The following is a 24,432-nucleotide window of genomic DNA, read 5'->3' as shown; positions in this document are numbered from 1 at the left end:
TTCTGCTTATTCGACTGCCCGCGCCCAAACATTATTTTGCCTTTGCATCGAGGGACGGGCCTCTCAGTGGCCCAGGGACCTCTCGTTTCCTCTTAAGCGCAGCTGCTCAGCTGTTGCTGCTGCTGCTGTCCGTCTCCCCTCTGGATCTCCTCCTTTCCTCTGGACTTCTCGACGATCAGTTGGCCTCATCTGCGTCCTACGCAGATATTTGTGCGGCGCGGGCTATTCCAGGCGCAGCAGCAGCTGTGGGGGCCCCCGTGGTAGCACCGACGGGAGGAGCTGCAGCATTCGTTGCTCCAACAATATTGAGATACAGCAGAAGCGCTCAGTAGCAGAAGTCCAGGGGGCCTGTTGATTTATTGCACGGTGTCTTGCTTTGGAGGCCCTCCTGTCCAAGGGCATGAGCTTCTTCATGGACGGCCGTTCGACATCAGAGGCCACAAGGCCCCCTGCAGGAGTTGCAGCACCGGCTGCAGCAGTAGCGCTGCCTGCTGCAGCAGGCAATGCTCCCTTTGCACCGCACTCAGCTGCGGCTTCCCATGCTTTCGCAAGAGGGCTGGCGCCCTTCTCATCCCCTGCAGCAGCGGCAGCAGCATTTCACGCGGTTGCAGCGGCAGCAATGCCGGCAGCGTCGAACCAGGCCGCTGCAATGGCAGCAGCATTAGCAGCAGCGGGTAGGCCGCTTTCAGTAGGCGGTGTTGGGCAGGCGGCTTCCGGTACAGTTGTGGCAGCCCCAGTAGCCACCATGCCTTTTGTTGGTCTTCCTTCTTCTGCTGCAGCTTCAGCAGGACAAGCAGCGGCGCATACTTCTGCGAATACTGTAATCGCAACAGCTCCCCCGGCAACAGCAGCAGCTTCAGCTGCTGCAGCAGCACGAGTAGCAGCAGCAGCGCGAGCAGCTGCAGCAGTTCGAGCCTCACCAACAATCCCAGCAGCCGCAGCACTTCAGCCAGTTCCAGGAGCAGCGGCTACGGCTCCAGCAGCAGCTGCAGCAGTATCAGCAGCCGCCACAGCAGTTTCGGGGCCACCGACAGTTTCAGCACCTGCACCGGTTACAGCGGCAAGTGCAGCACCTTCAGCGGCAGGTACAGGAGCTTCAGCAGCACCTAACACTGTACCAGTAGCAGCAACAGGTGTCGCAGCAGGGAGAATGATAACTCCTGCGTTTCATGGGACTATGTCAGCGCCTGCAGCAGCAAGTGCATCTGCGCCAACAGATCCCGCTTCAGGGACAGATGCTTCAGCGCCTTCTCCGCCTGCTGCAGCCGCAAAGGCAGCTCCTGCTCGAGGGGGCCGTGGGGGCAGCCGCGGGGGCCGTCGGGGGAGGGGACCTAGTGTTGCGGCAGCTGGGAGTGCAGCTGGTACGCAAATGGCCGGGGAGAGGCCTCAGAGAGCGCGACGAGCACCTCGAATGTTTGAGGTGGATGCTGCAGCGGACGACAAACTTCTGAAGGTCGCGATCGGGAGATCTTTGCTGGTGAGTGGTGGGGAAAGGAGCTGTTGTTTACTTTCTCGAGTCTTCTTTTGATGTGCCTACTCGTTGTTTTGTGGGTTTGGTGATCATGCATCGACCAGTTCCGGTATCATCTTTTATTACGTGTCTGCTCTGAAACTTGATAGTATCTCACGTTGGTATGCGTTGGTCTCCACGGAATTTTTCCGTATCTTGCCGTGTGGCCTGTCCATCTACGCCATGTGTTTTGGTGGTTCCTTCTCCTTTACATCCGTGGTCAGTGGCCGATTTGATGCATTGCTGTCGTTTTAGACATTCGTGCCCAGTTATTGACTGTGGCCGATGGCGCAGTTACGCCTTCCACCTGTGCATTGTCTGTTTGTACGTTTGGCTATAGGAGACACGCCGGGTGGAAATGAACTACTCGTCACTGCCTGCAGTGCCGGAGTTACGTTTCCCGTCGTGTGAGGCCTTCCTTGTGAACCCGATATCATTTTTTGAGAGTTTGAGGGCCATTGGCCGCGAGTTTGGAGCTGTTAAAATTATTCCCCCCCCCGATTGGGACCCACCGTTTGCACTTGACGCCTTGATCAATGACCAGGCGTTGTTTCACGTCCGCACGCAAGAGGTGCACTCTCTAATGGCGGCTAAGGTAACCTTGCTGCTCTGAGCCTTCCTACTTAGCTCCTCTCTGTTAGCCTGTTTTTGATCGTGCGCAACTGGTGGCAGTACAGGAAATTGAGTAGTCTGCTGCCAGCCGCGCTGCCGCCACCGCCGAGGACTCTCTCTTCCCTTGTCCTTCTTTTTGCAGCCTTTTCAGCACCCAGAGGCTCCCGTCCACGCATCTGAGCTTCGTTCGCATGACAGAGAACTAACCCGCCAGGTTTTTGGTTGCTACAGTCCCAGCATCGAGACAGTAGAGGCGGTTTATTGGAAGAGTGTGGAAAGTGGTTGTCCGCAACTCACCGTCCACTACGCTGCTGATCTCCGGACAAATGAACTTGGGAGTGGATTTCCTGTCGCGCCTGCAGGGGCAGACGCATCAACGGCAACGTGTAGCAGAAGCAGCAGCAGCAGCAGCACTGAGGCTAGCGTTGGAGGAAGCCCTCAGGAAAGGCAGTGCCAAGCGCCTCTTCAACACGCCCATGAGGGACTAGCGAAGGCAGAGTTGCACAGTAAGCAGCTGCACCAGAAGCAACAGCAGTACGACTACTGTACCCATCCATGGAACCTTGCCCGTCTAGCCAGAGTCGAGGGATCGCTGCTACGACATTACCATCGGGATGTACCTGGGGTCACTTCCCCCTGGCTGTACGTTGGCACCGTCTTCTCAAGTTTCTGCTGGCATACCGAAGACAATTTTTTCGCAGCTTGCAACTATCATCACTGGGGCGCTCCGAAGGTAATCCAGCTGTCCTGGCAGCGGGTGGCTCTGTATATTTGATCTTCGCATGTCGAGGAAGTTGTGTATTTGCCTCTTTTTGGTAGATGGCACGAAACTGTATCCTGATTGCTTGATATGCATATGCTCACGGATATTATTGTTGGCCTGATGTTTGAGGGCCGCTTTTTATGCTTTAGGCAGCATTATAGCTTAGGAGGGCTATTATCAAATATGGATTACACTGGCGTGTTCAGTATTACTGATAGCTGCTGTTAGACATGCTACTTGTTCAGATATGGTACGTGGTACCTCCCTCCCGCGCGCCTTCAGTAGAGAGGACCCTGCAGTCCTACCTCGCGGACCGGGACCCCCACTACGTCTTGCATTCCCTTACCGTGCAGCTACCTCCCTCGCTATTTGTGGAGAACGGCATACCTGTGTATCGGATTGAGCAGCACCCGAAGGAGTTTGTTATGCTTTGGCCTCGCACCTACCATGCGGGATTCAACGCGGGGTGAGGCGCTGCAGCAAATCCTTTTTATGTGCTTTGTGTGCTGCCGAACCCCCCAGCGCAGGACGCTTAAGTTATGTGGCCTCTCCCTAGGCGTTGGGTCGTTAAGAGCGGGGGCCGACTGGTGATTCGCTCCGTTGCGTTGTGATGTTTCAGCTTCAACTGCAACGAAGCTTGCAACTTCGCGCCACCGCTTTGGCTACAGTGGGGCCAAAAGGCCATCCGAAGTTACCGGTACATGCGATCTACATGCATTCCTTATCAACAGCTAGTACTTCGTTCTGCCATTCAGTCTGCCGGCGGTTTTTCTGCGCGCCAACAACTCGAGCTTTGTCGAGCTGTAGCTCGACTCCTCATGGAGGAGTTCACCGCTCGTGCAGGTGCTGTGCAACAGCAACTGGCTGCGGCGCCAATGCAATTAGCCGCTGGGCAGCTTAACCTTGTAGAAGCGTTGGATCCAGACGTGAAGGGCTGGCGACAAGACCTTAGACGGCTGCTTGCCACGTTCGGAGACTTGCTCGTGCCGCTTCCATTCGGCGATGATGATGGCCCGAAGGAGGAGCTGCTGGCTCGCGTTGCTGAAGTCTTATCGCTGCCCGTTAAAGACTGCAGCAGCTGCAAAGCGTGCTGCTCGCTTACCTGCGCCACTTGCTGCCACCAGGAGGATTATGTCTGTCTCGATTGTATTGGTAGCCTTTCCTGCAACTGTGCGCAGAGAGTAGTCCTCTCAAGGGTCCCTCTTCCGACTCTTCGACTTGTTTATCAACACTGTCTAGACACGCTAATGCTACAGACCAAAGAAATCACGACTGAGAGCTCTCAGCAGAGGGAGCAGCACCAACAGCTTGAGTGCCATTTAGGCGCAGATGCCAGGACTAAGGAGGACAACACAGTATCTTTGTCTTCTGAAAAACCAGTGAGTGCAGCTTTGGCAGTGGCAGCGGCAGAGGTTGCTGCTGTTGTCGAAGGAGTTGCAATGAAGTGTCCCTCTCCCGGAGCAGATGAGCTGGCGCCTCGGAAACGGGGAAGGCCCCGCGCAAATCCCCGAGCGTCAGGAGATGCGAAGAAGCGCGCAGCAGAGGCAGGTGCTGCAGCAGCTCTTCACGAGAAACCGCTTCTCCAGGAGATTCAGGAAGATTCATTGTTACAGGCTGTCCCCCCAGTGTCTGAGTTGGTTGCTCTTGAACGCAAGTCTTACAGGGGCGTTGACTATTACGCCGTCAGCTACAACGACGAAGCAGATCAGGAACCAGAACCGCAACCTCCCTCCCCTCTGGCGGCTACTTCACTTCCTTCCGTAACAACGGAGCCTTTGCAGCAGCAGCAAGAACAACAGAACCATGCAACAGCGGCTCATTTGGCAGGAGCAGAAAATCCCGCTATCCTACATCAGTTGGGCTTGCAGGGATTTGCAGCTGCTGCTCTGCAGCACCGACCACTGCAGCAGTCACAGGAGGCACAGCAGCAAGAGCTGAAGCAGCAGCAAGAATTGCTTCAGATCAAGCTACTGCTTGGAGAGCAGCGGATGCTGGATTCTTCAGCCGAGCAGCAACTGGCGGCACTGCAGCAGCACCACGAGCAGCAACAGCTTCAGCAACAGCAGCTTCAGCAGCAGCACCGCCAATTGCAGCAGCAGCAGTTGCAGCTCCAGCAGCAGCTGCAGCAGCAGCTGCAACAACAGCAGCAGCGACAAGCGGACTTGCACGCTTTGCAGGGCGCGGGGGCTCTGGACTTACATTCCCACCATGGTTTGCTGCCTCATCCGCCGAGCAGTAGTAACATGAGCGCGCTCTCTGGTCATCAGCATCAGCGCGATGGAGAGCGGCTGCACAGTCTGTCTCCTTTGACGCATCGGTCATCAGAGAACAGAGGCAGCAGCCAGATGGGGAACGCCGGGCCGCCGCAGCAACAAGAGGCGGAAAACCTTCGCGCGAAGAAGAAAGAGCCTCTGGCCGTGGACTGCGGCGAATGGGCCCCGTGTGAGGTGGGGTCTCAGCTAGACATAAGCGTCGGACGCTTGAGCAGCTCTCTGGTGCCAGCTCCGGAAGAGGCGCCACCCGTTGTAGGAAGACGCGGCAGGAGGGTCGTCCCCTTTCGGGTGATATCTCCGGACATGGTGGTAGACAGGAGAAGAGAACTGGCAGTGAGGAGGTATGTGCAACAACTAACTTGGAGGTATTTTATAAAAACTCTGAGGGAGGAAGCTGAGGATGATGATGAACAGATCTTGCCCATGTTCAAGCGTGCCGCAAGACCAGAATCATGATTGTTTTGTTGCTGCAGATCTACACGTTCAGCTTCACACACATTGACTTATGTCATGTTTGCACTTGCTTTTGCATGCATAGACAGGCCGAGATAGAGACATATTTTAATACGGTAATGTCAAGTGCCCACAAATTTTGCATGAAGGTGCCGTGGGCCCTTTTTGCGCGTACAGACATACGTGTGCGCATAAACCGACTTCTCTGGGTGAACTCATTATCTTTGCATGTGACGTTAAGCCGCATATGTATACAAGCAAGTCCACTTTCTTGTGCTGTGGTTTATGAATACACGAATCTGGATATATACACACATCGCTGCCCCGTAACGATGTATACGGGGCAGGAACTAACACAGTGCAGATGGGTCCGGCTTTACTGCACGAGCCAAGATTACTATAGCGAGTCCGTTCCTACTACAAGGAGCGCCATATGGGTTGCCCTATGTTTCTGCACCAAGTTCGGGAATATATTGTCTCAGCAGCCTTGAGTTGCTGCAATAGGCTCGCTTTCGCTCGTATCTCCCATAGATAGCAGAGAGGGAGGGAGATTGCTGCCAGGATCGACAGAGCGAGCCTCCACAAAGCTTTTCTTCATCGTAAACGAACTCCGGGTCGCTGTGTGCTGACAGGCTGCATACGGTGTTGTCAGTTAAGACATGATGTCTGTAGCTATTTGCAGAAGACAATAGGGTTTTCTTGGCTTCTATTGGGGAACGCAGGGGTGCCGCATACTCATGTGGTGGCTGCCTACGAATCCTGCACTGAAATTCTCACTGCTGCTCAAATATTCCGTATCAAAACCAGTACCAGCCTAACTTCATGCAATATTTAAAGTCTCAGTCAAGCCCGCGGGCTTCACCTGAAACTGATAGCAAGGTGAGGGTTACGGCTAAGCAACTGTTTGCAAGCATGTGCTACGAACCAGCGGAGGGTTTCACTCTGCACGCCGCTTCCGTTTAACGTACCCTCGACGCCTGAAGATGGTCTCTCTCAGGCGCGTCTTTCTTTGGAGGACTTTGGCTTTGTTCCTTCGGCGCTTGCGCTGAGCATGGGCCTGCGGATTTTCTAGGAATTTTTGCTGTGCCTTAAGCTTCCGCATCACTCGCTTTGAGGAGACGTTCTGCCGTGTGTCCGCCAACAGTATGCGGTATGTTTCCTGGTGTCCGGCGCTTCTTAGGAGCCTTTCCATCTTCCTCAGCAATGTCGACCCTCCCGTTGCAATTTCACCCAGCTGCCTTAACGGATCCAACGAGCGAAGTGACTCCCAGACACTCTGGTTGTTCTTCGACAGACAGGCGCCTGCGGTTGTCTCTGTAGCACCCTCTTCCACGCTTTCCATTTCGACTTCTACCAGCTGCGCTAGCACTGAGTCCGCTGCGAGTTCAGAATGGAGCGTCGAACAGCGATACGCCACATCGAAAACATGCCGCAGCACTTCGTGAACCACTTCGCCCTTTGCTGCTGCTAATTGTCCTGCGTTGGAGTCATCAGGGAGCTCGGCGAGCGGCAGCAGCTTAACCAGCGAGCCGAAGAAAGCCAGAATCCCTGCAACACGCACTACTGTACCCTGCGGATTTTTTGCCTCCCGTAAGCTGTCGCCACTGTAACCCAGCCGACCCAAGTGTATTCGAAGCCAACGGCTAAGCCCAGATACAAGGAATACCAGAGGATGCAGCGTGCCTGCTTCGTGGCAGCGGTCTGCAACCATCTCTCCAGTGTTAGATTTGGATGTCTTCCAGGAACTGATCGGCATAAGAAACGATGGGACAGGCCGTCCTGCTGTAGCAGACGTCTCCCTGTCATCCCGCGATGCTTCCAGTTGCATTTCTTGCAATACCATTTCCTCAGTTTCGCCGGTATCCGCTTCCTCCAACTCTTGTTCACCGTCACTGTCAGGTAGCGAGTCGTCTTTCTTTGATTTTCCCTTCAGTGTCTCGCGATCTTCGTGATCTGAGGCGACGTCATGAGGGACAAGTGTATCAAGTGCACTTTCCTTATCATTCCGTGTCTGTTCCTCATCACTTCCTTCCAGGGCGCAGGCAAGCTCTGCGCCGTTCGGAGAGCATGTGACCTTTGCTGGTGTATCTATGGTGCCACAACCCGCTGAACACTCCAGTACTTGCTCAGGGCACACCTCTGCACTTTGGATGCGTTTGAGAGATTCTGAGTCGGCCATTTGTACATGGTTATCTGAACGAGCGTCAGAGCAATTCCGTGTATCCATTTCCTCCTCGCGTTTCGAAACACCTGTTTGAGTTCTCCGTGGTTTACTGTTGACTGGTACCAGTTCAGGGAAGCTGTAAGCAAGCTGGGCCCAACCGATGAGAGCAGCGATAGCAAAAGGCACAGCAGATGGGTGTCTCTCGAGCATGCTGTCTTTGCCAAAGTGCTTCGCTAACGCCAAGCCCAAATCCGTCAACGGGTTAGTCTGTTTTGCAAGATTGGGTCGCTCCGCGCACTGCCTGCTCCTCCCTAGTTTAAGGAAGGCAAGCAGAGGAACAACAGCACGGCGCCACGCTACAAATGGCGTTTGCAGCAAGTACTGACCTACACACCTCAGCGCCGCGCAGCGCACCCATGCGTTTTCATGGCGTAAGCACGTTCCAGCTAGCTCCTTCCACAGCTCCGCTGCATGCAGCCCCGCAACAATCTGCTGCTGAGGCAGATTGGGTTGATGTTTGGGTTGATGATCTTCGAAAGCGGTTTTAGGGCTCTTTGATCGATCGCTACTGCCTGGCACCCAAATGTCGAAGGTGGCTATGAATTCCTCTAATTCACGCCTCTCAAAAATCTTAGAGTCCCCCTCCACGGCATTTTCTGCTCCTGTTGCAGTCAGTCTACGCAATCCCTCTGTACCTGACTTCTGCCAGATCTGCGCAGCCTTCCCGAAAGCATTTTCCATTAAATGGAGACCACCAACTGCAAAAATTTGTTCAACCACTTGTATTATTTTGTACAGTAAACGCCAGTCTATCAAGGAATCTGTAGCATGAGTAACATCTGCGGCTGCGTGGAACACAGCGCAAAGAAGCTGCAGCACTGCCGGCATGAAGTGAGCAAGGCAATTTTTACTTATACTTTTGCCAATATGTGTCACGAAAACGCTCAGGAACTCAAGAAGGGCCATCAAGTGCTGAGTTCGGGAAAGCAAAAAAACCCTGAAAGCAAGACAAAACAACGTCAATTCAAAAAGAACTATAGCAGCTCACAAAATGATGTCCAAACTTCTGAACGTGCTGGCCCTTGAAACTGTTAAGAGAATCTATAGTTTGAATACGTGGCACGTCAGACCCAGCCTACCTAGATACAGTTTCGAGATAGACCTGGAGGTGTGACGTTGGATCATCCGCCACTTCAACTAGCTGCAGAATCTCCCTTACGACTTGCTGTAGTAGCTTGTGGGCAACTTGGTCCGTCTCTGTTGCCAGTGTTGAGCAGCATGTCAAAAGCACTACCTGCCCGTAGCGCTCCATAAAGAGCTCTGCAGGAAATCGCCGCTGAGAAAAAGCAACGAAAAGACAACGAAAGCAGCCATCCAGGGGTGAAGTCTCAAGTTTAATACTGCTACGGAGACTTCCCAGAAAAAGTTTCAATACTTCAGCTGGCACCAGGCGTTCCGACTTTGCGGTTCTGCAGCTACAGTACTTCAGCTGGAAGCTGGCATTTCGAAGTTCTTCTGTAGATGCAGCTGTCCACCGTATATCTGTCAAAGCTTCCCACCACTCTGGCTTACCACTACTTTTAGAAGGGCACCAATGGCTGCACGTCTGCCATAGACGTCGGAGAACTTTTGTTGTTGAAGAAGAAAAAAAACTCGTCTTTGCTGCAGCTTAGGAGTCATAGGAAAATTGAGAAGGAACGAAACATAAACGTCCGCACAGATGCTTGACAGTTTCTGGCTGACACCCGACGAGGTCGCGTGCTGCACCATCACCCTTGCTACGCGATCAACACACTCGTATACAAGAGGCAACAACTCAGCTGTTGCAGTTTTGAGTTTTCCCGCCGAATGGTCTCCCTGCTCCGCAACTTCAGCGTTTCGCTGCCGCTTTTTCTGCGCATTCGTGCGAAGAGATTTTGTGTCCATTTCCCCCGCTGCCTGCCTTGACTCCTCCAAAGCCCGCCGAGCAGCCTCACCTGCAACGTCTTTGTAGTGCTGTAGTACTACACGTTTGAAGAGGAAGAGGGCACAAAGCTGCAGTTGACTATCCTCCAGAGAAGAAGAAATGTGAGCAAGAAGAGCTTCCTTGAGAAAAAACTGCCCAGCAGCCTGTACCTGTTCCTCAGTCACGGCTGCGTCCACACTTAAACTGACATCTGCATGAGGCGCTGCAGTAAGTGCCCATTCCTTGTGTGGCGGCTGATGCTCTTCGTGCAGCCGTCGCTGCTGCTGGTCTTGAGGCCTCCACGGCAATATGCGGAGCTGCTCTCGCAAGAGGGACCTCAGTATGTCCCCACCAATATGTTGCGACGGGTTCAGCGCCGTGTCCATCCATTTAGAAGCCTGCGGCTGTAGCAGCAAGGTTGCCAGGAGCTTCGTGCAGATGGGAAGAAGCTCTGAACGAGCCGTATAATGATAATTTACTTGCACACCGCTCCCGCTACCGCACGAATGAAAAATTCGCATCGTCAGGTAAGCTACCAGGGCCCCCCGGCTTTCAAGTCGAGGTAGGCGCAAGGAAATTAACTCTAACAAACAGCGGGCTCCCCATGAAACCAATTTAGTCGATTTGCAACTGAAACAACAAACTACCTTCACTGCAAGCTCATCGAGCTGGTCCATGCAACGGCGCAGAGCGCGCGCATCAAAATTTTGTCCAACCAATGTGGTTGCCTTCGACTGTGTGACCTGCCCAGTCCGTTTTTCCCCCATATTCCGCAGTGGCATCTTCGCTGTCTTGAGTGATAAATGAAGAAGACGGAGGGCTGCTGTCCCCAGCAGAGAAGACTGTGTCGACAGCTCGAGGCCTACTGCTCCTTGAGGTCTACTACGCGTTGCTTGGGCGAGTGAGCGACCTATGATCGCGCCAGGCTGTAAGCTCATGCTGCGTTCCTTACTATTCCGTAGCAAAGATATTAGCAGCTTCCTGCTGCTTTGTGCAGCCAGGCCTTCCCACCTACGGTAGACTGGAGGGGACTCTGTCTGCTCAGCAGTGAAGCCTGTTTCTTCTTCTGTCACTTCGTCTTTCCTTTCCGGGAGTAGCAAAAGGCGCAGGGCTAGCAAATCCTCTTCATGAGAAGGTGATAAGGCTAGCGGCATTTGCTGCCCACCGTCTTGAGAGTCGCACTGCATGGGTGCTGTGGGTGTCTCCACACAAGCCTGCGGCTCCTTGGCGCTGTTGTTTCCTTTGCGCCTCTTTGCATGCCCTTTACGATTAAGCAGCAACAGTTGCTGCCTTGAGAGCAGATAGAGCGACTCGCCGAGTCCACGCTCGCTCTGTAAAATGGGATGCAGCAGCGGGAACTGCAGAGTGGCCACCGTGAGGATGAGGAGCTGCTTGGCTGTCCGCAGCTTTCGCTCTAAAGATATCTCCTTGTTACGGCTTAAGCCATATACGAAATGCAGCAGCAAGTCTTCAGTCCGATTAACGTATTTGCTGGAAAAAGCTGCTGATCGACTCCATCCTTCACGTTTGCAAGAGACTCCGGTGAGTAGACCCAGTACGAATGGAAGCAGCTGGTCTGTAAGGCACTTGATGCTGCTGCTCTGTGTTAGCAGTAGCAACATGGCAGGCCCTTTCAGCGTCTGGGCCTCTTCTATTTTAGCGTGTATGATAACGTCACTAATTTTCGCAATAGAAGATGCGGGAAGGCCTTCATCAACTTGCCTGGCGGATGCACGGCGGCCTTCTTGATCAAGGCGGTCAGGATCTGCCACGCGGTTTATCTCCTGTATTGCAAAATTACGCATGCTAATCTACTGATGTTCACGGGAAAAAGGTTAAACACGCACAGATAGGAATACAACGCATGTAACATCAACAGACAGACTTATATTTGCACTAGAAGCGGCCCTCATCCACTACAAGCGGCACCCATTCCTAAAACACACACACTCCAGGCTATATACCATCGCTTCTGCAGATCTGCAGAAAATACTAAACGTACTTCTGCAATGAGAGGCAGCAAAAGTGGGACTGCGGCCTCGAAGGGCTGGACGAATCGCGTTCCGTCAATGGTGGCTGCTTCCGCTCCTGCTTGCAGCACAGGCGTGTCTGACAGTATAGGCTGTTGCTGTTGCAAGGCGCTAAGCATCGCATGAAGTGTATACAGCAATACAGGCCGTAGGAAGCTCTGTTGATCTGCTTCTGCGCTTCTCTCGCTTTTAGGACCCAGCATTCTCTGTATCTCCGTCACAAGGTATGTGAAGTAGGGAGCCCCTAGATCGACTGCTAGACGAGTTAAAGCCATGCGAGCCTCCCGGCGAGCACTACGTTCCCGTGACCTGTTCGCAAGTGACAAAGAGATACGCAATATTAGGCTGATGCGCAAATTTGACGGCCCGCAGTAACTCTGCACAGACATGCTCTTATCATTAACAAAAAACGCACGCAGAAAAAAACGTTTATGATGCAAAAACATCCCATTCGCATTGCTGAAGTGAATATACACTTATTGGCACATGTGGTTCTCACTAGAATGACATGCAACCGTCGAGCTTACCGTAGAGCGAAGGTAATTGTACGAACAAGTCGCGGTAGCTGCGAGTGAAATTCGGTTGGTGGTAGCATCCGCGCAAGGAGGGCGAGAACGGCAACAAGCTCTGTACGCACCACTGGATTTTCGTACTTCTTGCTCTCCTTGCCCTCGAGTACTTTTCCCGGCTCATCAGTAGACTCCTGCTTTGGAGCCACTCGCCTGACTTTGCTGCCAAAGGCAAGGGGATAAAGCATTGGGAGCAGCTCTTGCCGGATGCAGCTTTCCACCCTTTCCTTCCTATACCAGAGAAGAAACAAAGAAACCGCAAGCAAATCTCACTGGAAGCCGAAAAACGCATCATGCAGGCGTGTAGTGGCGAGTAACAGCTAACTCTCACCTCATTTGGGCAGTCATCGAGGATGCCTTGATCTGATCCAACGTGCTGCCATCGTCAACTGTATCTCCGCCACTCTCCACTTCCCTTCGTCCCGCACCACTCGGTACATCTGCTTCCGGCTGCCGGATTTGCTTTGTATCTTGGACCGAAGCTTCCAGTTTTTTTGATCCGCTGACACTTCCGAGACATTTGTTCGTACATCCCCATCTCTGTTCATCTGTCAATCGAGGTTGCGCTAGTGTCTGATGTACTGCGTCGGTAAGGCCAAAAGGAAACGCCTTGAGGGTAGCTGCAATCGCGCGATGTATAAATGCATCGCGCTGATGCGTCTTCCCTAGGTGTGTGACAAGTTGCCTCAAAGTTTGTATGCAAATTTTGAGAGGCAGTCGAGTACAACACTGTGCCAGACAAGTCACTCCATGGTCAGCCATCTGCTGGCTAAACGCCTCGGTGCGGCCTTTGAAGTGTTGGGACGATGCCCTCGAGCCTTTTTGCTTTCCCACCTGGCCTCCAGCATCACTGTCTTGCAAAAGTGCCCATATGGCAAGGGGGACGCAAAAGTGCTTCAATGTATTAGGACATAGTTTCCCAGCCGATGCAGCCTTGGTGAGGAGCTGTATCCCTCTGGCCCTCCTGTGCTTTTGCATATGCAGCAAATCCACCAAAATGTCTCCACCGCCTTCGCGCTCTGAAGCTTGTTGCTCCCCTGCAAGGGCCTCAAGCTGAGCAGCCCTGGCGGCAGCAGTCGCAGCTCTACCCGTCTGTCCACTGGCTACGAGCTGCTGCGCGAGTGCGGCCGCTTCCTTGACGGCAGGAGTGAGCTGGGTTGTTGCGAGTAGTGGGTACAAGTCTAGATGCAGCCGCATATTTCTTTGTTTCTCGTCTGACTCTGATATAAACAATGCAGATATCGACTCGTCATCATCTGCTACAGCAGCCCGAGGAGGGGGCAGCAAGGGACCTGCCGGCCCCAGCGTCCTCACAAGCGCATCAAATGCCCTCAGGGCCATCTGTTGACACTGTTCCTTCATACTACGTAAAAGCCGGTGAAGATGAGGAATGATGGACTTCATAATGTGCCGCTGCATCTCAACGGCAAATGCCCAATCAGACTCCGTCGCCCCTTGTGCCTCATTTTGGTGCTGAGCCCCTGAAAATTGAATGACCGTTCGCCGCGTCGCTGCTGCAGACGCAGCTGCTCCAAGAGAAACCGCAATCTTTCGGATGATAGCAAGCGCAACGTGCTGTAGCGTAATGTCGTCTGAGCATTCTGAAAGAAGATAAAGTACGTGGTGAACTACCGGCTCGAATGCAGATGCGTGAAGGTGCAGTCGCCCCATATCACACGCTTGGCCTCCCCTTGCCTGCCCCCTTTCTATGCCATTGTCTTCCTGCAGACACTCTTCTCGCCGTGTAATTCCTGCCTCATCTTGTTTCACAGCATCTTCTGAAATTTTCCTTGTACTCCCCTTTTCTTCAGCACCAGCTATTTGTACATGAGTCTGTGAGTCGCTCGTCTGGGTCTCCGCTGCACTGGCCTTGGTGCCTTGTGCGAGGGCAGGGGGATCGAGGTGGTTCTCAACCAATGCCAAGAGCACCGAAACCTGCATGTCGACGTCGGGTCGCTGCTCTTCTGGAGGGCTACCGCTTCCCGTTTTCAAAAAGTTTGCGCACACCATCACAAGTCCCACGCAAATTCGCCATGCTGCTGCGAGTTCGCTGCTCCCGGATAAAATAGCAGAAGCAGTTTCAATTCTGTCTACGAGAAGAGATGGCAAAGCATTAACCAAGAGGCATGTATTCAGAGGCCCTCCCGGTGCTAGCCAGGAAACCGGTGAAACCTCAAGATTGCCTGTCCCCTCTGCATTCCAGCAAGCACTGATTTCCTTCAGTGCAAATCCTCGAACCTTCTCCGAGAGGAATTGTTCCTTCAGCACGCAGCCGCAAGCAGCGAGCTCGGTCGCCAGCAAAAGTTTGGAGGCCTCAGCGCGGCACTGCAAATCTTCTGCAGCCTCTAGAAGACTGCAGCATGACGCATACAGCCCACGAAGGAGCCTGCGCATTTCAAAAGACCTTTCGTATGAGTCATTGCTAGATCCCAGCGTCCGCCGCCAACTAGCCAATGCAGGCAATAGTCCCTGTATTGCAACAAGCGTCAGCTGCTGGCGTGCTGCTGCCCCACCAGAACGCACTCGCAAAGGCAAGGAGAGAAGCAACAGACGAATCAGTTTTGCCGCCGTTGGAATGAAACCAGTCTCAGAATGATGAGAGTGCTCGTTCTGGGCTTTTGATAGTTCCTTGAAAGAGTCCTTATCTGCGCAAGCATATGCTGCAAGACGGGTCAGCAGCTGCAGCTCCTTGAAACCCACAAGCTGCGCTCCTTTTCTACGATGCAGGAACGCCTGAGCCCTGTCACTGGCATCCACTGCCGTTCCACTTTCACAAGCACGATCTGCAATAGTTGCTGAGTGTGTATCTCCACTATATGTCAGAATGCCTGCATCTCTTCGCGCATTAAGTAGCAGCTCCATTGAGTGCAACAAAATGCCCATGTGAGGCAGCAGTACTTGAATGCCCCGTTGTTGCTGGAGCTCGTGCTGTCGCTGCATGGTCTCGTAGGCCTCTTCGAATCTTTTGAGAGATATAGCTTTGTCACTGTCTACAAATTCGTGTTTTGATTCCTGTCCATCTCTGTCACTTTCGTCGGACGAAGAAGATTCGTAGCCGTTGCGGTGGCGTCTTCTCTGGTTCACGTGCTTCATGGCGTTAACTTGCCGCAGAGAAAGCCGCAGCTCCTCTTCATGCTGCTCTTTCGTGCGACCCCCAAATGAGAGAAGCAAAGCTGTCTCAATAGCAGTTTCCAGCAAAGGAGTCGTACTTCGCCTGCTACGCTGCAAGAATTTCAGCAAAGATCCAGAACCTATGGCCCTTAAAAGAACCGGTAGAGCATTTGGAAGCACCTCCTCGTACAAAATGAAGAAATCCTGAAGCATCCACAGCCATTCACGGAGCGCAACTGCAACACATGGCCAGTTTCAGCCTCCAGGTGAGCTGCAGCCGCATTCAGCGGGACATGTTCTATGCAATCCCAGCCGTGCGCATCTTGCTCCAGTGCGAAAACCTCACACAGATTTCGATGGAAAGCGTTGAATCATGCACGGCTCAATATAACTTCAGGATGCTGCCACATTGTCACCCCTGCTGTCACTGTCATATTTTTCAAAACCAAGTATATATTCCCCCACCAATCACGCGCGTACAGTTCAAGCGCCGGCGGATGCTGCACAGATTTGCTGTCTAAAATAAATCTGATGGCTTACTGAATTCGTTGCCCAAGAAGCGACAAACCGCACTATCGCAGGACACTTCCCACTCCTCTTGAGTTCCCCCAAATGGCCAGCTGCTCCTGTTTCGACCGCAGTAGAGAGCAGAAGCTGCAAGCTGGGGGCTGCGGGGGCCAACAGTACTTTCCAAGCGTCGATGAAGTCCGAAAAGGACGATATCAGCCAATGCAATGAATCAATCGCTATTCTGATGCAATGTTTCCTGTGACGCACATTTACTGCAGCTGTCAGATCGTCCTGATCGTTCTCCAATTCTGTTGCAACGTTCTGCACAACTTCTTCAGGCTTTTGTCTGGCAGCTTTTGAGAGAATTTCTGTATCCTGCTCTTCGTCCGTGCCAGAATTGGCAGCGTCTTGGCCTGCTACCTGATGTAGCTCTTCGGATGTGAGGCACTCCCCCAATTTTGTGGGGACAAGCTGCTGCAAAATTGCTGCAAAGAGAAATACCAAGAACGGTGCTGCCGGTCTCAACGTGTGTTGCTGCATCTGTACAAGGTTCTGCAAGGACTTCAGTAACCCATGTAACTGGGTAGAAGAGCAAGGCCGAAAAAGTTGGCCTGAGAGCTTTATATGAACTGGAGGCTCCGAGATGCTGTCGTCCTCAGCAGCCGCACGGGATGCATCTCCTCGACACAAAACAGCTTTCTGGTACTGCCAGCGGATAAACGCCGCTAGAAAGCGTTCTTTCTCCATGCCCTCCAAAGGCGCCACAGTCTGCGAGTCTTCAGGTGGCTCGTCGGAAGGGGCCAGGGCGACGCGTGGCGTAAGCTGTACCAGCCGCAAAGTCAGGACTGCCAGAACCATTGTTATTTCTGATTCTTCAAGACTGCTAAGCAAGCCAAAAATCCTCCGCCGATTTGCCAGTACAATTCCTGGGGACCTTCCCCTGAATAGCGCAAATCATATGCCGATTGAAGTTCAAGAAATAAATCGAAGCATGGCCGGCACTCAAAGCTTTTAATTTAAGAGCAATAAATACGAGAATCAGCAGAATACAAAATTCAAAGCAGCAGCTCATCCATGATCCTTCACGTGGTCCTTATCTTACATTCTCGTTTGTATCTTGCTGATAAGTAAGCGAACGATTAGTGGAAGCATAAAACTACGGTGCTCGTTAAGTAGCACGACATTTTCTTTGGTTTCTGCTGAAGGTTGCGACAGCTGATGCTCCACCTCTGCCTTTCCTAGGACAAGCCGCAATAGGCCCGACGGGGCTCCTCCCTTAGTTTTCAGGGCCTCTTCTAGCACTGGGAAATATGGCCTTACCACGTGCTGGAGCTCTCTACAGAGCATCAATGTCTGAACAATGAAACGAAAACGCCTCGAACATTTGAGCATATTAGTCGCTGCATCACACTTTCCCAAGATCCCAGTAAGTTTTGTCAATTCAAACACTTACCTGAAGGACAAGAGCCTGTAAGGAAGAGTCTTTCACGCCTACGAGGCGTTGGGTGCAGCTCTCTAAAAATTGATACCAAAGCTCTTTGACCTCCGTGGCCCTCTCATCCTTCTCTACACGGTCTTCATAGGGAGCGCCAAGCAAGCGTTGACCAACATCCGGGGTGTGTATCTCCCCATGAGCCAAAATGGCTCGAAGCACATCCTGTGCTCGGGGGATTAAGCTAGCTGTGGAGCGCAGTGACAGGCAACTGCACTGCTCCCAATTCCCTTTTTTGTAGGAGCGAGCACTGCAAATCTTATTCGTGCCTACAGGAGCCTCGGCCGCTTGAAGCCCGCCGCAAGCAACTGCCCCGCCCTCACCATCAACGTCCCCCACATCCATGAAGCCTGCAGATGAAGAAGTAAGCTGGGCAGAAAGCTGCTGCCCGTAGATAAGGAGGAATCGGAGGGAATTCAGAGCGAAATTGCGTCTCCATGCTGCTGCGCTAAGAGCACTAACATCCCGTGATTTATTTGTCTCCTGCAGCATATCCTCATCAGCGGCATGCTCCTGCTGCTGCTTTTTTGTCCGAGTAAATGCAGTTGCACCCCACCGAGCGCCAAAGCGTTGCAGAATCCTCAGCAAGTGCGAATGCCTGTCAAGGGGTGCCGTTTCCTCACTGAAGATTTCTCTTTCACTGGCTTTTCCCCACGCTGTCTTCACACATTCTTCGCACGTGCTGCAACTGAAATTCGCTGAGTTGTACCGCTCTGCAAGCATTGGACAGCAGCGGGACTCCTCTTCCTGCGCACGACTCAGCTGCTCGAGAGCTCTATGCGTCTCCAATACGACGAGCATCCACAGAAAAGTCAAAGCTTCATTCCGCTGTTGCTGCTCAGGGCAGAGCGCATTTTGGACTCTCGCATCACGGGATAATCCCTCTAAATATCCATCGTATCTTTTAGCACATCCAGGAGCAGTAAAGTCATGAAAAGCCTCGATGCAACTAGTCACGGCCTCCACAACCTCCGGCCACACAGTTGCGAACTTGACCGATAGCCCTGCTAGCAGCACGCGGTAGGATAGCTGGAGCAAGAGTACCAAGCCACTGCAGTCCGCACGTCCGTCTGTAGCCACCTTTGTCTCCTCCGTAGCTAGGGCTTCCTGAATCAGACAAATCTCTTTTGCAGAGGAGTGGATCAACTGGATCTTCTGACGTTCCGTCTCTATGTCCACTTGAAGCTTTTCCAGGAGCTCCAATTTCCGTAAGAGGCTGATTATGAGCAAGTTCGTTTTCTCGGAAGCAAGCATAACGGAAGGTATGGGACACCTGGTCGACGCAAATGCTTTATGTCTTCCGCATGACAAAAGTAGAGTTGTGTCGCAGCTACAAATGAAGCGCAACGACCACAAACGAAGGCGACGAGACCCAGATGAGAGGTTCGGCAGCAATACCTTGATCGCCATTAGACACAAATCCTGCAAACGGTTCTTGTGCAAACGGCTCTTGTGCTGTTGAGAGCCTCTTATATTGGAAGTAATGCTGCTGCTAGTTAGCCTTAAGGCCAAGCAGAGGCTCTTGACAAGCGCAGGGCCTGCTTGAGTCGTAGAATCTTGAACAGGACCTCTTTTACCGCATCGAGAAGTGGATGCCGAGGCGATGTGCGAAGACAACACAAAAGCAAGTACACATTCTACCCAGCGCTCTTCAGGGCTCCGATCACACATGGCAGTTTTGCACACTGACGCCTCCGTCCCCAAAGCAAGGCCTAAGTCTTGGCACAAAAGGTATCGACGCGCTCCTTCAAATTCTGCTTCAGACAGCGATGCTTGGAATGAAGAGCCTTTGGGTCCAATACAGCCGCAGGTCATGCCGATGCACTCCCGGGTGCTGGTACTGCATACAGCAGCTGCCTTGCTGAGGCGTTCTGAGCATATCTCTATCAAGCAATCTGGAGGGCTCGGGCAACTGAGGTGGTCGTTACCATCTCCACATTTCACGAGCTGCGGCAGCACCAGGAAGGTGAGGAAACTGCGGCTGAATAAAAGAAGCAAACCATTGCAAAGCTTGTTAATTCCTTGTCCACCGTGAATGGCCTCAACCAGCAGAGACAGGAGCTTCTGCTGTTGGTGCTGAAGTTGCACTGCGGCAGCCTGTGCTTCACTTGTTAGCTTTATGCGCACTGTAGGCTCTATCACCTCGAAACTCTGTGTGCCGAAAATGACTTTCCGTAGCGCCCACAACCACTGAAGACTCATAAGCGCAGTAGCCAATCCCACTTCCAACTCAGCGAAAGCCCCAGCCTTCTCCATTTCATCTTGAACAGTATCAAGACAACGTCTCAATGATTTCTCCACACGGTGCAATTCTGTACAAGTTCCCCTCAGGCAGCTCTCCAGGTAAAGCGGTAGTAAGAGTCGAATGACGGAGGCAGTGTTGCTGGTTCCCACTAATATACCATCCCTCCCATAGGACTTCAACAGAATTGCTAGTAAGTCACTGTATGCTGCCCATCTCCAGGACGAGATATTGTCAAGCACGAGTTGCTTGTGCATTTCCTGCGCCAGCGAATTCCGCGACACTGCCCAGCGAAAACTCTCAGTTTCCCAAAATGAAGTATTGGGTAGTGCCATTGGCTGACTTGCAACGAATTCGACTGCATGGCGCAGGCATAGAGATGAAAACCCAGCAACCGGGCTAGGCGCAAGAAGCAGTGTTCGCAAACTGCAGAGAAATACCTCCAACACTCGCTCAAGCAGACAATGCCTTCGCCATGCCATCTCCAGCTCATTCGACTCAAGCTTCCGCAACAGTTGCTGATGATAGCTCTGCACAGCTGACAAGGCATGCAGTAGGTGCTGCAGCGGGTTGCCTTCTACAGAAACTGCTTTGGTGTAGCTGACAGAGACAGCTCTCCATGCAAAGACAATTAGTCGCAACAAGCAGCATGGAACAACAACAGTGACTGCAGCGGCCGCTGCCCAGTTCACATTTGAGGAAAAGTCCCACAGGAGCGGCTGCAGCACTGGTGGAACCGCCGGCGACTGCTGCTGCAATGTGTCTTCTACATGGACGGCTGCAGGCGGTACCTTCGTGACTTCCTGGCCTCTAGATGGAGCCACACAAAATGGCAGAAGAGTACTAAGCAATCTTTGAGTGTAATCATCGAAGCTACCTGAACTTCTCTGCGCAGGTGCGAACCAGGATGCAGCAGCATCAGCCAGAACGCATGAGCCCACCAGGGCAGGAGGGGGGAGACAGCAACGGCAGCAAGGCATGTCTTCTGTTGATTTGCACGTAAACGGCTGATCGCTACCCAAGAAGTACCGAAACGACGTCAGTGGGAGAAGCGGGTAAAAAGTGAAAAACGGTGAGAATGAAGATAAAAGCAAGCATTGCAATTCCTCCTCGTTGGTGTACTGCTGCCGCCCCTTCTCATCCTGAGTAAGCTGCTGGCCTCTCTTCAAAAGTATCGGATCGTTGAGCGCAGCATGCGTTGCTGCGGCAAACAGGCGAAGTGTTACTCTCTGCAGAGCCAATGCTGCCGGACTTTCTGTTGATGATGCGTGTAGTCGTGCTTCATGGAGGTACCTCCGAACGCATTCAACATGTGCCATGTACACTTGCCTGCCGCAGGCCTTGGAGAAGGTGAGGCTGCCGTTGCTGGACTCACTATTGGCACGCGAAGTGCAAGAGCTGCTAGATTTGCTGCCAGCACGGCAACCGCTTTGATCTAGGGAGGAAGGAATCTCCAACTTCGGGGGCTCGTACGTTGCCCCAGAAACCGGAAGAGTGAAGCGCTCTCGTAAAAGAATATTAGCAACCAGAAAGCATGAAAGCCCCTCAAAACTATTTGTGAATGCAGTGTCCAATCCCCGAATACATTCAAAGAAAATGCGCGAGGCGGCGACAGAAAAAACCGGGAGCCACTGAGAGGGCACCCTGCAAGGCAACACATCACATATCATGACGAAGAAAATCGAGATTGAACGCAAGAACATTTCGCAATAGCACACGCCTTTCAGGTCTTATACGCACAAGAAATGAAGGCGTACCATGGACGCCATTCTTCAATGGGATCCCTATATGACAATTGCCAACTTCGCAAGCCGCAAAAGCCCTCATACTCACGTCTAACTTGAACTACTAGAATGAAACTTCAGCTACACACTAATGTTTCACGTTTTCGGTGGCTCACACTGGAAAGTAGTTAGTAATGGAGGCGACACAGTCATAGAAGGATTCTTCATCCCTTGCTGCCCTGCGAAGTACCGTCGCAACAACTTGAGCGGCCAAAAGAGAGCTCGCTGAGACTTTGACGTCGGTCGGCTCGCGTTGCTGCTCGTAGCAGGAGTGTTTGTCAATCTTCCGTGGGCATGCATTCCTCAATCGCGCTGCCTTCATCCTGCGTTTGCGCGGGCGCTGTGGTTCGTCCTGCTTCTTGTCTCCTGAAGCAGAGTCAGTTGGCTGCTGGTGTTGCTGAAGGTGCGTCCCTTTAGTTGTAATTGGCCTTTTGCGTTTCTGTGTTGTCCCGGGTTGAGGGCTGTGCAATAAAAGTGGCATCATAATCTCCAAGAAGTCCTCCATATTGGCTATAAGGTATTTGTGCAGGTACCTGAAGAAAACCCAGATCAACAGGCACGATCGCATGCGCGCAGAAACTATGCATATGCATTTCCAGCCATGTTGCAACAGTTTATATATTTGGGGTCTAGCTTCTAGCGTCTCATGCCCAATTCTAGACCTTGACCGTGAGTACACGCTTGCTGTCACTGCTTATGCACCTTAGCATCTGGGTGAGGCACTGAAAGAGCTGCTGAACTCCTTCGGCATCGTGTTGGTCTTCTAAGTCGAAGATGAGGAGCTGTAGCGCCCCTACGCAAACTTCCAGGTACACGAGGAATTCCTGACGCAAGTCCTGCACACATGTGAGAAAAGGCGGCGAGAAACGTCACCTGCGAAGGTGAAGGGGCAGACTCTGTAGACGGAGCGAAACGGTGAAAGCTACGAAAGAAGGCATTAAGTGCAAGTTTACCTTCGCAAGTGCTGGTAGCAGCTGTAACACAACACTATAGGTGTCCTGACTTCTTAGATGGTCCAGCAAAATCTGCATGACCTCTTTCTGCTGCAGAATTAACAGTGGCACCGACGTGGCGATGTCTTTTAGCTGTACTAGCAAGTGACGAGCAGGGCCTCGGGCCTCAACACCTTGCAAAATGTGTTCCACAAGGCGCGAGAAATCGCTCTCTTCTCGCTCTGCTCGCAAACGGACAGAGACACATAAACTTTACCATCGTGATACCTATTACGCACGAATGCTCCGGAAACGGATAGCAGGCTGACAGTTGCGTGGAAAGACCTCGAAGGCGGCACCGCAGAAGGCAGCACCAGGAGACAGCACGTGCAGTGGAAGTTGGCGCCAAGCATGAAATTTTAGGGCCATTTTATTCTTTCCTACCAATGCGTTTATGATGCTGCTCGACCTCATGTTCATCTGCTCCTTCCCTCAGTCTTTTCCATGTCCGTCTTTTTGCGGTTGTGGAAAGATCTATGACATCCAGGGCAGTCAGGTTTTGGGGTCCTGACTGCCCCTGTTGTAGCTGCACCTGCAGCTGTTGGCGAAAAGTTTGAAACACATACTTTCCACTTGATGCATCTCGTACCTTGCTGCCCCCGCCGCTACGGGGTTCAGCTGAGGTAGCAAAGGCAGAGACGGGGGAGTTTTTCTCGCTACTTGGGGCTCTCACAGTCTTGCGCAGATCATTACCTGCGGAGCCAGACTTCTGCTCTCTAGACGATGACACAGGGGCAATGCTTCGCGAAGGCGAAGGTCCCTCATTATTCCTCGAAAGGCTGGAACTACTGGGGGCCCCCATCTCCCCTGAGGGGCTGACAAGAGAATCCCATGCAACAAAGAATTCAAAGATTCGAATGAAGTGAAGTGAGACTGACGTGCAGAGAACAGAGCCAAAAATTCAAATATGGCGGATACTACGAAGAAAAGCTTCTGGGGGCCCCCTTGCTGTGTTGGCTGCGGCTGTACCGTGCAGGCCCAGTTCACTGTCTGCAATTAATTTTTTAGCTGCCACGTAAATTCAAATATATATAAAGGAAATCATAGAACCAACTGGAGCTGTACGGGTTGGATCTTCAGTGATCTGTGGGGCCCCGGCCTTCTGTGGGGCAATCGAAGGACTTGCTTTGTTTATCGCTACACTTAGAGGCATGCATTGGCGTGATTTTGCCTGACTCACTAGAACTGGTTTTGCTTCAAATCGGGCTCGGCGTTGAGCTGCGCCTTCGATCCCTGGTGTGGGCTGACGTGACTCTCTGTCCTTCTGCCTATGTACTGAGCCATTCCCAGTTTCGATATCGTTCCCGTAAATACGCCTTCTAAGCACATGCTCCTTAAGCTTATTCAAATTGCACTTTTGTACGTTCGACTTTCTCATCATATTATGTAGCTTTACCCTCATTGCCGCTTCATTACAAAATGTCAAGTGTGACATCGCACTAGAAACTGCACTTCCGCGACGCAAAAGGCCGTAAGTGGCTTTCGAAATGTATCTTATGGCTAGATGAACTTTCCGCGAGTTTTATTGTGACATTTAAGCGTGACTGTCTTGGCTACCACTTGAATGGGAAAACCCGCTCATTACGTGTTTGCTTGAGAATGCATGATGCTTCCGTTTCACTTAGCGAAAAGGGATTTGAGCTCTATGGGATACTGAATTTCGTCTCTCTGTATGAACCAGTTTCGCGCAGTCTTTCGCGCCTGCACACTCCAGCGAAGTTCTGTTGATCCCATCCTCCAGAGAAGGCCACTGATATGCTTTACGGTGATGCTTGCGCGGCTGGAAAGTGCTTTAGTGCTAATATTATTACTATTTGTATAGGCTTTCTTCTTTATTAAATTGTCTGCTTGCTTTCTTAATCTACTGTTTGTGTTTAAGTAAGAACACTTGCATTGGAGAAGTTTGGTCACCTTTGTGCTTTTAGTAAGTGGTATTTGTTTAATGTCGAATACATGAAGACTATTTCAGGTAAGATAATTCA

At 52.1% G+C, this 24,432-nt stretch overlaps 2 protein-coding genes across 2 annotated transcripts; one reads left to right on the top strand and one right to left on the bottom strand.

Annotated features, from left to right (window-relative positions):
- Positions 1 to 400: 400 nt before the first annotated feature.
- On the top strand, positions 401 to 5,614 carry ETH_00011925 (jmjC domain-containing protein, putative; the record flags this gene model as incomplete). Its single annotated transcript, XM_013375339.1, has 5 exons — positions 401 to 1,477; positions 1,851 to 2,105; positions 2,265 to 2,855; positions 3,131 to 3,351; positions 3,505 to 5,614. The coding sequence occupies 5 exons, from the start codon at positions 401 to 403 to the stop codon at positions 5,612 to 5,614; spliced, it is 4,254 nt and encodes a 1,417-aa protein (XP_013230793.1).
- A 934-nt stretch (positions 5,615 to 6,548) lies between these two features.
- ETH_00011920 (uncharacterized protein) lies at positions 6,549 to 23,852 on the bottom strand (the record flags this gene model as incomplete). Its single annotated transcript, XM_013375338.1, has 14 exons — positions 6,549 to 8,772; positions 8,915 to 9,111; positions 9,348 to 11,504; positions 11,723 to 12,059; positions 12,278 to 12,550; positions 12,651 to 15,634; positions 15,971 to 16,880; positions 17,043 to 17,293; positions 17,394 to 21,318; positions 21,575 to 21,991; positions 22,161 to 22,294; positions 22,412 to 22,632; positions 22,835 to 23,323; positions 23,516 to 23,852. The coding sequence occupies 14 exons, from the start codon at positions 23,850 to 23,852 to the stop codon at positions 6,549 to 6,551; spliced, it is 14,856 nt and encodes a 4,951-aa protein (XP_013230792.1).
- Positions 23,853 to 24,432: the final 580 nt, after the last annotated feature.

Source organism: Eimeria tenella, genomic scaffold (assembly GCF_000499545.2).
Source record: "Eimeria tenella Houghton genomic scaffold, Eth_scaff27, whole genome shotgun sequence".
Taxonomy (NCBI): domain Eukaryota; phylum Apicomplexa; class Conoidasida; order Eucoccidiorida; family Eimeriidae; genus Eimeria; species Eimeria tenella.
This window is presented reverse-complemented; position numbering and strand designations above follow the sequence as displayed.